The sequence below is a fragment of the Hyperolius riggenbachi genome, chromosome 3 (genome assembly GCF_040937935.1).
Source record: "Hyperolius riggenbachi isolate aHypRig1 chromosome 3, aHypRig1.pri, whole genome shotgun sequence".
Classification (NCBI taxonomy): domain Eukaryota; kingdom Metazoa; phylum Chordata; class Amphibia; order Anura; family Hyperoliidae; genus Hyperolius; species Hyperolius riggenbachi.
In genome coordinates, this window is record NC_090648.1 from 380,412,267 (window position 1) to 380,425,493 (window position 13,227).

The following is a 13,227-nucleotide window of genomic DNA, read 5'->3' on the forward strand; positions in this document are numbered from 1 at the left end:
TCAGTTGTCATTGTGGAAGCTACAGAATAATTAGACTTATTAGCACCTATATAGAATTTGTATAAAACCACTTAAATAGACAGATTGCTTAATAGGCCAGCTTTGCTCTAAAAATGCAAATACAGGTAATGGTTCTCTGGCCAGATATATTGCACATACCCATCACATTCACCTATGCATTCATCCACTATACTGCTATTGTCAGGAGAACAGAGGCGCCAAAAGGATAAAAGCATATAACTAAAAGTTTTAAAATTCCTTGAGAGGCGATGGTGGACTCACCTCCCCGAAGCAGACAAAGTACCGTGGATGAGGTACAAGCAAATTCATTCACATACTCCAACAAATAGTACAACGCGTTTTGCAGGTATATTCCCGAAGTATATATAATGATTGAAGTGTGTGTGTGTGTGTGTGTGTGTGTGTGTGTGTGTGTGTGTGTGTGTGTGTGTGTGCGTGTGTGTGCGTGTGTGTGCGTGTGTGTGCGTGTGTGTGCGTGTGTGTGCGTGTGTGTGCGTGTGTGTGTGTATGCGTGTAGAAAATTGGTAAGGAGGGTTATGTTGGGGGGAGAAGTGGGTTAAGGATGAAAAAAGGAAGGTGCCTGAAAAAGTATAGTATGGTATGGGTGGATACAGCAATATATTCAGTACAGTATGACTATACTGCTATGCATCATTTAGTTGGGGGGGGGGGGGGGGGAGGGTCTTGTATGCCGGTCCGGCTGATTAAGAGAGCAGCAACCAGTTCAATCCATAAAACGGTCAATGCAGCACCTGCTGCTAACTCCCAGCCACAGTTCTGCTCAAAGTATCTTCTAACAGCCTCAATGCAAACTAGAGTGGTCTCACCCAATCCATGTTAGGAACTCTGCGTTGCTCAACCAAGTCTGGCAATAGTTTATCTCCTGTAGTCAGCAAGTTCGCCGGCTGGGGGCTGCATTTGGGAGGTGCCTTCTGGATTGACAAAGCTCCGCCCACCTATGCATTTTGAACCGCCAATGGGTTCTTTGTCAGGGTGTGGCTTACTGTCTCTACTCGGCCCCTTTTGATTGTCCATTGAGATCCAACCCTTCATCTTACATATCACGCGGCAACGGGAGGAGGGTTCAAGGCCCTTAAAGTTACACAATCAAACGCAGGCCAAAAAGGTCAAGAAAAGGAGCAACAGTAGACAGGAGGAAGAACGGGAGAGGGAGGCAGAGCCCCCTAGACAGATTCCGCCTTCTCATATATATTTAACACCGTGTTAGTCACTGAACATCAACTTTCATTGCACACACCTCCCTCTATTTGTGTTTTTTTCCAAACTGTTCCAACGTATTCACTGGAGGGAGGATGACACTCTTTGAGCAATGTCTATCAGCCTTTACATACACATTTGGATTTGCTAATCACAGATATTTTAACGCTGGCGCTTGCAACTATATGCATCCTATGTTTCTCAACAGAGATTAACTTTTACACTAATGGAGATACTCTAACTTTCAAAACCGTTCATGGATCACAATTCAATATCTCCTAGTGTATAAAAAAAAAAAAAAAAAGCAAATCCAAATGCTTAGAACTTTCTCAATCCAAAAGATTAATGAATGTGGATGCACACACAGCACTGGTTTTATTTCCCCTATCTTCTCATTCACTGTTTATCCATTCTCACCCCCACACAGACAGACTTAGTCCATTTACGAGTTTCCATATCTAGCAAAGGGGGACAGATCCAATTTTCAGTTTAAACCAAATTGTATTACAGTATTTAAAGAAAAGCATCCGACAAAAAACAAAAAACAAGATCTACTTACCCGGGGCTTCCTTCCATATGCACTAAAGAATTATAGGGAATGCAACAAAAACTGCAAAAAAAGTAATCAGACTTGCGAATCTGGAAGCGCAAAAAAGTGGCTAGTGATATAAAGTCAAATCCCAAAAGGTTTTGCAAATATATCAACTCTAAAAGAAAGAAGGTAGAGAATATAGGACTTTTACAAGATCAGGCGGGAAACTTGATTGTGGAGGACCGAGCTAAAGCGGAACTTTTAAGTGCTTGCTTTGCTTCTGTCTTTACCAAGGTGAGACCTTTAACTCATAATATGGCCCCTGGGTTGTTCCCAATCTTCCTCATTCAGCATGAATTGCCTAACACAGGAAGGTGTGCAAAAACGATTAAATAAGATTAAGATAGACAAGGTACCTGGCCCAGATGGCATCCACCCTCGAGTATTAAAGGAGTTGAGTTCAGTAATCGATAATCCACTTTATCTTATTTTCTGTGATTCTCTTTAAAGTGGTTCAGTTCCTTATAACTGGCGTACAGCTGATATTTTCCACTTATTCAAGAAGGGGAAAAAAATCAGAACCAGGAAACTATAGACCTATACTATATATAGCTTAATATCAGTTGTGTGTAAACTGTTTGAAGGTATCCTGTGGGATGCTGTACAAAATCATGTAGCACAGAATAATCTTATTTCAGTTTGACAGCATGGTTTTACTAAAGACAGGTCCTGTCTTACCAACATGCTCAGCTTTTATGAAGTGGTGAATGAAAATGTAGATCTTGGGAAAGCTATAGGTGTAGTGTACTTGGACTTTGCAAAGGCTTTTGATACTGCTCCCCACAATAGCCTGGTACAGAAGCTGAGGATACAGGGACTAGGAGAAAATTTGTGTAGGTGGATAGAGAATTGGTTAAGGGATAGAAGGCAAAGAGTGGTGGTAAACGGAGCATACTCAAAATAGGAAATTGTTAGAAGACCACAGGGGTCAGTATTGGTCCTATTCTCCTATTATTATTATCCTTTTCAATGTATTTATGAACCTCCCTAGCGGTAACCCCAAGTCAGGCTCGGGACGGAAATCCGCAGCTCTGTTGGATCCCAAGTTGGATCCATCGGAGGTGTGGAATGTGCAGGGCTGCCACAGATCTATCAAGTGGTATGATTTTTAGGGTCTGAAAGCTTGTAAAATAATTGCATCACTTTTTTAAAAAGAATCTGGAAAAAATCATACCGCCAGGGAGGTTAATGATCTAGTAGACGGAATGCAGAGTAATGGATCCATCTTTGCTGATGATACAAAATTATACAGAATTCTCAACACTAAAGCCCAATCTACACGATACGATTCTTTGTGCGATTCAATTACGATTCTATTTACGATCCGATTAAATCCAACATGTCCGATCGGGATTCAATTCAATTTGATTTGCCATTGCAAAACAATGGCAAATCGAATTGCAGTGAATCGAATCCCGATCAGACATGTCGGATTTAATTAGATCTTAAATAGAATAGTAATCGAATCGCACAAAGAATCGTATCGTGTAGATGGGGCTTAAGACTGATGGTGACAACAGGACCTTGACAACATGGCCATATGGGCAGGCACGTGGCAAATGAAATTTAATGTTGATAAATGTAAAGTCATGCACCTTGCACTATGGTAGATCATCAATAAAATAAATGGCATACTGCTGGGAACATCTCACTTGGAGAAGGACTTAGGAATACTGGTCGATAACAAGTTAGGTAATCATATACAATGCCAAGCAGCGGTAGCTAAAGCACATAAAATTCTGGGATGCATAAAAAGGGAAATAATGTCTCGAGATGCTAGTATATGCCTCCCTCTGTATAAATCACTTGTGAGGCCACATCTGGAGTATGGAATACAGTTTTGGGCAACACACTATAGAAAAGACATTGACCTTCTGGAAGAGGTACAAAGACGGGCAACTTAATTAATCAGAGGGATAGGAGGTCTCGCTTACCAAGAAAGGTTGGACAAACTGGGCTTATTAAGCTTGGAAAAAAGGCGACTGAGCGGTGACCTGATTAACATGTATGAGTATATCAGAGGGCAATACAAAAGCTTAGGGTTGTACGACGGACAATGGGACATGATTTGCGAGGTGGAGGGAAACGTTTTTGCCATTTATTTAAAAAAGGGGTCCTTCACAGTGAAAGTGGTTAAAATCTGGAACATCCTACCTCAGGAAGTAGTTATGGCAAATTCTATATCTGCATTTAAAGAGGGCTTGGATGATTTCCTTGCAATGAAGGGCACCCACAGCTTTCACGGAGGTTCACGGAGCTCCGCGATCGCGGCTAGCAGACTGTTTAGAGCCGAAAGGGGAAAGAATTCCCCTTTGTTTACATTTGTACAGCGCTGGGCTGTCCTTCAGAGCGGCTCGTACTGCGTGGCCTCTCATAGGCTGATGCCTATGAGAGGTGGGGACCAGTGCCGATCGCCATCCTATGGCAATTTAGGATGGCACAGGGGGGAAGGAGGAAGGAGGGAGGGAAAAGCCTCCCTTCTTTTCAAAAAAAATAAAAATAAAAAATAAAAAAAAAACCTCTGGCAGAATGTCCTAATAAGGACATTAAAAGGAGGTGAAATTCATTTGTGTGCTGAGTTGTAGGGCTGTGCAGCACGCTAACACAGCTCTATGTTATGAAAAATAGCCTGGTCACTAGGTGGTTGTAAGCCTGAGGTCTTGAAGTGGTTAATTACTATCGATATTTTCACTTGCAAAGAATATTGGAACTGAAAATTTGTAACCCTAAGAAATGTTGGACCACTTATGTATTATAAGAGATACAGAAGTTTCCGCAGCCATAGTTGATAGAAGCCTAATCGCAAAGAACTGGAAGGATCACTCAGAATGGATAGCCCGTCTGTCCAGCTTTATGGAGATGGAGAGATTTGAGACCAATTGCAGAAATGGAAACTTGACTAGATCACTAATCATAACCACCAATAAATAGGGTGAACTCCAGAAATAATAATATACTAAGAGAACAGGAAAGACAAGATTGTAAGATATGAGAAGCAGGAAGGGAGGACAAAGGTACCTATTAAACAGAGGTTAGGAGGGATAGTGTATGAGAGCCAGCATGAATGGAGCAACTGTTGACCTAACTTAACAATCACTCACTTTGATAATATTATATTACTCTTTTTGTTTAAGAATGAAAGCGTGATGAGCAAATCAAACTATGGTGCAAACTAAGGACCCAATAAAGAGTGAAACAAGGAAGCCAATCGTACATAACTGGATCAGCAGAATCCTGAGTTTGGAAAAAATAATATACCGGTAGATTGTGTCTAAATAGAGGAGAAATATTAATATGCAACCTGGATTTCTGCTTTTAGCTTCCTAGCAATAAAAACACAAGAACCAAACAGAGGTCTCCGCTACACATAACAAACCCTGCAAAATCACAGAGCCAAATTCATTCTAGCATAACACCAGAAAAATGAAAAACCTCACTCCAGTTTAATAACTATGGCACAGGAGTTCCCAGAGTTCCATAACAAGGCTCATCCTAATCATAAATATCTCTGCACATGGCAAAACTCTCACGAAACCCCCCAGCTTCAACAACACACTACCATTCTCACTGACCTCTTCAATCCACAACAAAACTATCCACGCCAAGTAAAGGATGTTGTCAGAAAAACGTTCATCTCCAATCTATTACAACTGGAACGCATTGCAATGCAGATATCAATGGACAAAAAGCCAATAACAAAACCAAAACAGAAACTAGTAGATTAAAATGTACACATTTAAATGGAAATAGTAACCAGGGTGGGATTTACAGCTTGGGACCCAGTAGGTGCAGACGCTCTTGTGCCTTAAACTTTATCCTCACTTTAGCCAAACTCACAAATTCCAATGCGAACACAGGTTCACCCGCCAAATTGCACATCAAGTGTGCTGATTGCCCTGTCTGGCCTGGCAATTACCTCTCCCCTTTTCCACTGCTCAGTATGCCCACACTCACCATCCTGGAGCCACACGGACGTCACCCTTGGAATTTAGAGTGCTGGATGGGTAGCTTTCTATGCTCCCTTGATGGTGATGTCAGTACAGCTCCAGGATGGTAAGCATGGGACTGCAAACCAGTTACAGCTGCCTCTCAGCACACTAGCACCCCTGCGCTCGTGCTTAGAGAGCTTGGTGCCAAATTGACAGATTGTTTGGTGGGGCTGGGGAAGACCCGGCTGTCATGGTACACATTGGCACCAATGACAAAGTTAGTGGGAGATGGAAGGTCCCCAAAAATGATTTTCAGGTACTTGGCGATAAACTTCAAACAAGGACCTCCAAGGTAGTGTTTTCTGAAATACTGCCAGTGCCACGCGCTACATCTGAGAGACAGAGGGAGCTTAGGGAGTTAAATAAATGGTTAACAAATTGGTGTAGGAAGGAGGGGTTTGGGTTCCTGGAGAACTGGGCAGACTTTGCAGTCGGCTACAGGTTCTACAGCAGGGATGGGCTGCACCTTAATGGGGAGGGTGCAGCTGCATTGGGGGAGAAGATGGCTAAACGGTTGGAGGAGATTTTAAACTAGGATTTGGGGGGAGGCGGGAGGGTAAAATGTCAATATGTAGACAAGATGAGGTAAAAAGACAGTGGGAGCTTAACATTATGGGGGGAGGGGACAGTGTAAAGAGTAAGGAGGTTGGTAAAACTTCAAGTAGCCCAATTCATGTAACCAAAATTGGAAAATGTGGTGTTAAAATATTTAGTGCATAAAAATATAAAGTGCATGATAACCAATGCTAGGAGCCTTGCAAATAAAATGGTCGAACTGGAGTTCATTCTGATTGACAAAGGCTATGACATTGTGGGAATAACAGAGACCTGAATGGATGAAAGTCATGACTGGATAGTGAATTTAGAGGAATACAATGTGTTTAGGAAGGATGGAACAGGGAAAAAAGGTGGAGGAGTTTTTCTCTTTGTTAAGAACTCTTTTACAGCTGTCCTGAACGATGAGATGGATGAAGATTGAGAAGATGTGGAGTCCGTTTGGGTAAATATTCATGGTGGAAATAAAGGTTGCCAATTGCTTATTGGGGTATGCTACAGGCCAACATATATTCATATTCATGAAGCTGCAGAACTGCAGTTACTACAGCAGATTTAAAAAGCTGCAAGTAAAAATGAGGTCATAGTTATGGGTGACTTCAACTTTCCAGACATTGACTGGTAGTATTGAGGCTACCAATACTGGTAAAAGCAGCAGATTTTACCAGTTACCTGACTCAAATGGTAACAGAACCAACTAGGGGGAATGCGTTACTGGATTTGATAATTTCTAATAGACCAGATAATGTATCAAATGTGCAGGTTCAAGAACATTTGGAAAATAGTGATCACAACATGATAATGTTTGATCTGGTGACTGATAGGCCACGGGGCAGCGGGACCACTAAAACTATGAATTTTAGAAAAGCAAAGTTCACTCAAATTAGGCAGGCACTAAGTTTGGTGAACTGGGATAATGTACTACAAGGGAAGGACACTGAAGGGAAATGGCAAGCTTTTAAACTTATTCTCAATCAATATTGTAGTATGTATATCCCATATGGAAACAAAACATATAGGAATAAAAAAAAGGCCTCTATGGATGAATAGAAAGGTTAGAGATAAAATGAAGTGGAAAAAGAATGCCTATAAGGTCCTAAAACAGGAGGGGACAGAGGCTGCATTAAGCAATTATAAGGAGTGCAATAAAAGTTGTAAAAAATTAGGCTGGCAAAGATTAAAGCTGAAAATCAAATCATTAGGGATATCAAATCTAACTCAAAGAAGTTTTACAAGTACATCAACTCTAAAAAAAGAAAGATTGACTGTATTGGACTCCTAAAGGATGAGGGGGGCACTCAATGGTGGATGACCAAGGTAAGGCAAAGTTACTAAATGCTTTCTTCTGTCTTCACAAGGGAAACATCACTGTTGCAAATTACAGATGCAGAAGAGTCTAATTGTAATATTAAATACTTAACGCAGGAAGAAGTGAAGGCAAGACTAAATAAATTAAAAATAGACAAGGCACCTATCCCGGATGGCATACATCCTCGGGTCCTAAGGAAATTAAGTTCAGTTATAGATAAACCCCTTTATCTTATATTTTGTGACTCTCTTTCAACGGGCAGAGTCCCAGTAGATTGGCGTACAGCCCATTATTTAAGAAGGGCAAAAAATCAGATCCAGGAAATTATAGACCAGTAAGCTTAACATCAGTTGTATGCAAACTATTTGAGGGGTTACTAAGAGATAACATACATGATTTTATAGTAGAAAATAATCTTATTTCTCAGCATCAGCATGGGTTTACTAAAGACAGGTCCTGTTTGACTAACATGCTCAGCTTTCATGAGGCAGTGAAAGCTAATATGGATATTGGGAATGCTGTAGATGTGATATACTTGAACCTTGCTAAGGCCTTCGACACTGTTCCCCACAAAAGTCTGGTGCAAAAGTTGAGGATGCAAGGACTGGGGAAGAGTCTGTGTGCATGGATAGGGAACTGGCTAATGGACAGAAAACAAAGAGTTGTGGTCAATGGATCATACTCAAAATGGGTGACTGTTAGCAGTGGGGTCCCACAGGGGTCTGTACTGGTTCCAGCGCTCTTCAATGTATTTATTAATGACCTAGTAGATGCAGTAGAAAGCAATGTTGCTATTCTTGCAGATGATACAAAATTGTGCAGAATCATCAACTCTCAGGAAGATAGTGACATATTGCAACAGGATCTGGATAGGATGGCTACATGGGCACATAAATGGCAGATGAAATTCAATGTTAAAAAATGTAAAGACATGCATTTTGGTCGTACCAATGGTATAGCACCTTACAAAATAAATGGAATACAATTGGGGACATCAAACTTGGAGAAGGACTTAGGAGTACTCATCGACAACAAGTTAAAAAATTGTATTTATTGCCAAGCTGCTATAGCTGAAGCTAATAATATTTTGGGATGCATTAAAGGAAATAAAAACTCGAGATGCTAGCATAATATTGCCTCTGTTTAAATCTCTAGTAAGACCACATCTGGAATATGGAATTCAGTTCTGGGCACCACATTACAGGAAAAATATTGCAATTTTAGAGCAGGTGCAGAGACGAGCTACAAAATTGATATGAGGGATGGAAGGTCTTGCTTACCAAGAAAGGTTAGATAAACTGGGTTTATTTAGTCTAGGGTAGAGAAAAGACCCCTTAAAAGGGATCTAATTAACATTTATAAACACATCAAAGGCCAATATGAAAGATTGGCAGATGAGCTTTTTGTCCCTCCACATGGAGGAAAAACGTTTCAGCCATTTATTTAGGAAATGGTCATTTACAGTGAGAATGATTAAGATGTGGAATGCATTGCCACAGGAAGTAGTTATGACAAATTATATACCTGCATTTAAAGGGGGCTTAGATGCTTTCCTTGCGTTGAAAGACATCCATGGCTACAATTACTAGGTAATGCCCAGTGATGTTGATCCAGGGACTGGTTGAACTCGATGGACGTAAGTCTTTTTTCAACCCAAATAACTATGTAACTATGTAAATACCACCTTCTCAGTAGCACTTTGGCACAGTGTGAAGCCAGCCTAAGTTGTAAATATAACCTTTATATTCTGTACATTATTTTGTGTCTCTTGCATTATCTCTGAGGACATCACTTTGGGTGTGTTACCTGCGATAGTGGAAGCATGTATCCCCGAAACTTCTTTGGCAAAAATTCTGTTTTTATTATAAGTCTGTAAAGAGAAAAGAATATGCACATTTTTTTTTTATGTTGTTACTGACTTACGGGGGCAACCTGAGTCATCACAACTCCTGTCCCCAACCAGACCTGATTATGAGGACAGATTCCCACACAACCTGCGATTCAGGTATGGATGGAAATGGGTTCACCTCGGCAGATACCTTAAAGAGAAACTCCGACCAAGAATTGAACTTTATCCCAATCAGTAGCTGATACCCCCTTTTACATGAGAAATCTATTCCTTTTCACAAACAGACCATCAGGGGGCGCTGTATGACTGATATTGTGGTGAAACCCCTCCCACAAAGAAATTCTGAGTACGTACTCTTGGCAGTTTCCTGTCTGTGACCCTTGCTGCATTGTGGGAAATAGCTTTTTCCAACTGCCAAAAAAACATGCAGCAGCTACATCACCTGCCAACAGTAAAAATGTCACCATGTAATAAATGTCAGAATGTAAATCAGGGATTTATAATATTTTACAATGGGCAAACACTGACAATCATTTATACATAATTATTGTAAAAATGAAGCACTTTTTTTATTACATTATTTTTACTGGAGTTCCTCTTTAACACTGATTTCATAGGAAATTTGACACCCGGTGCTGATGATTTACAGACACCCCCCACAAAAAACCTAATTTTTTTTGATGGGATGGTTGACCGGTTACGGCGCAGAGCATGTCACTACAAATTTTGGGGGATTTGGGGGGGATTTGGGGGGAAAAGGAGTCGTCAAGATGTGCACGGAGCTAAACATTATGAAACTCTGTACTCTATATAGTTCTGCAGAAGATGTCAGTGCTATATAAATACACATTAATAATATGGTAGGACACTAGACTATGACTATGGAATGATTAGATTGTGAGCTCCTCTGAGGAAAGTCAGAAAAGGGGGGCATACCAAAGATGGGATGCATAAGAGGAGAAGGAGGGGGGGGGGATAAAGAGGTAGAGGCACAAGACAGAGAGCCTGGTGGGAGAGGAGAAATAGCAGGAAGACCTTTCACCAGGACTGCAGACATCACTAGTGCTGTTTAGCAGGGACATGCTGTTAAAAGAAGCCACTAAAACCTGAATAGAGGAAAGGGTCATGGAGGAAGACAACAGGGTGGGAGGAGGAGCTGGGAAAAGAGATAAGATTACCGGAAATCAAGCTAATCTAAATTGCCTGGAGCTTGTGTCTCTGCTCACTACAGAAGTCGGCTGTATCACTGGCTTCTGCAACAGCAGACTGCCCTGCATTATTGATGAATTACTATGACCAGGATAAATAATCAATAGTCTAGGGCACTCTGGCATTACAGTAGATATTGCACATGGCTACTAATGAGAGGCAACTTCTGAACTGAAGCACTAAACATATATTGCGTAAAAGCAATATACGCAATCCTGTTTCCTTGAAGAAGAGAGAGGAGAAAGAGGGTAAAAAGAGGGAATATCCCCTTGCAAGGCATTTCATAGAGTGTGGTCACTCTGTGAGTCAATTACGGTAGCAGGTGCTGGAGGTGGTTCAGCACCATTAAGGCATGGAATTTCGTAATGCCTTGCTCAGCCGTGAGGCATGGTGGATTGACAGTTTGGGCACGCTCTCCCCCAATGGCCTGAACAAAGATTTTAGTTTGAAGTGCTTCCTATAATGATGGTAGCTTGTCCTGAGCTCAGATAGGGTTACCACGTTGCAAGATATAGGTGCCCGCCCCCCAATTAGTTGGTGTGGGGGTGTATGGATTGCTCTATATGAGTAGGTTAGACTAGTGAGCACTTGAGAAAGGGCAGACAGCCTGAAACATTGTGCTTTCTTGTTGCTGTATAACCGCTGTTGAAAAGCAAATAAAAAAGCTGAAATTTATCACAGAAGGGGGTCGAGTCCAGATTGAATTGTATGTGTATGAACTAAACATATCCTGCCACCTCTCCCTGCTAATGTCCCAGCTGCAGCAGAGCAATCATTCTTTGTACTCACCCTGCTGCTCTGCACATTCACTCACTGCATGCTTTGTGTATAGAGCAAGGAGACACATTGCCCAAGTAGGGTTGCCAGGTCGGCTGATGGAGAAAACCGGACAGGGGGTGGAGTTAGGGGCGGAGTCAGAAGCGCACTTTTATGTAGAGTGGGGCTAAGCAATGGGCTTTTTAAAAAATGTTTTTTTACAGTATTTATATCGCACTGACATCTTCTGCAGCACATTACAGAGTACATAGCCATGTCACTAACTGTCCTCACCAGTACATGCACATAAGAGACCACTTTTCACCAGTAAATGCACATAATAAGAGACCGCTTTTCACCAGTAAATGCACATAATAAGAGACAGAGCAGAAAACTATTACAAAACTGGAAAACTATGCAAATAATGCAATGTATTTATGGCGTTTTTGCACAGTGAAGTGGTCGATTTCTTGCGGGAAGTTTTAAAAAAAATTTTTTTTTTTTCCCACCAAAATTTTTTATTGAGAACAATAAAGTGGACATACATAGGCATAAAGTTAAAATATAAATCTGCGCATACATGTATGTACACATTTTGAGCAAATATAACAAATATAACAGTATAACAGTATAAATTGCGTTGTACAATAGTATGAATTCAAGTGTAAAGTATAGTAAGCAGCGGGCTCAGGCGAGATTGAATGAGATTGAAAGTCACGCCTGGACTATACGGAGGGGAGATAGAGCGGAGCCAATGCACACAAAGAGTGGAAATACAACCAGAGAATTATGGGTCACTCACTCACCATATCTCCAGACTCCTGACCTTACCTTGCTTCCTTCGCAGATGCAGAATCGCATTGCAAATGACGTGAGTGACGCACGTCATGCGTGCGTTGGCAACGCAGCGTTGGCGTTGCCGTAGCAACGTCGGGAAGCGCGGGCTCGGGGGCGGTACTTAAGCTGGCGTAACTTACGCCGCGTAAGCTGGCTGGCTGTGCCTTTGACTGACAGCCAGGCAGCGAATCAGCGGTCGCGCAGCGCTGGCGGACGGGTGGCGGCAAGTGGCAAAAGGCATAAAACCGGACATCTTAATTGTCCGGTTTAACATGCCTTTTTGGACAGGACACAGCGGCCAAAAACCGGACTGTCCGGTCTAAAACCGGACACCTGGCAACCCTATGCCCAAGGGACAGGAAGGGGGAGGGTGCTACATCTAGTAGTACAGTTCCCTGCACTTCCTGCTGCTATTTTGCTGAATGTTACCCAAACTATGAAAAAAGGTCGCAGGTGAAAGAACACAGTGACTGAGCACCACAGTGGCACCTTCAGCCATGCCTACACCCGGTGCTGTGAGGTACACCACCGTTGCTCATATAAACAGTTGAAGGGTCTTTCCCTGCTTTAAAGAGACTCAGAGATGAACAACATAATACATTTATACATACCTGGGCCTTCCTCCAGCCCCATCCGCAGGGATCGCTCCCACACTGCCATCCTCAGCCTTCTCATTCTCAATAGCCGGTACCGTGTCCTGTCAGGCGGTGCACTGTGCACTCCCTCTGTACTGTGCAGGCGCTTGCATAAAGCAGGGGCCAGCGAGACGTAGGGAGTCCCTACGCATGCGGAAAACTGGTCGCGTCCGGTGGAAGTTACGGGACCCGGTACCAGCGATAGAGGCGGAGGATGGCGGCGTGAGCGCGATTCATATAAATGGGGCTGGAGGAAG

The 13,227-nt window shown here is 42.1% G+C and overlaps 1 protein-coding gene across 2 annotated transcripts in view; it reads right to left on the reverse strand.

Annotated features, from left to right (window-relative positions):
- Positions 1–13,227, reverse strand: part of SVOPL (SVOP like) — a 104,705-nt gene that overhangs the window by 67,931 nt on the left and 23,547 nt on the right. For both annotated transcript variants that reach the window (XM_068272901.1, XM_068272902.1), the window contains exon 6: positions 9,491–9,554. In XM_068272901.1, the coding sequence (XP_068129002.1) occupies positions 9,491–9,554 (64 nt within the window). The remainder of the gene's footprint in view (positions 1–9,490; positions 9,555–13,227) is intronic.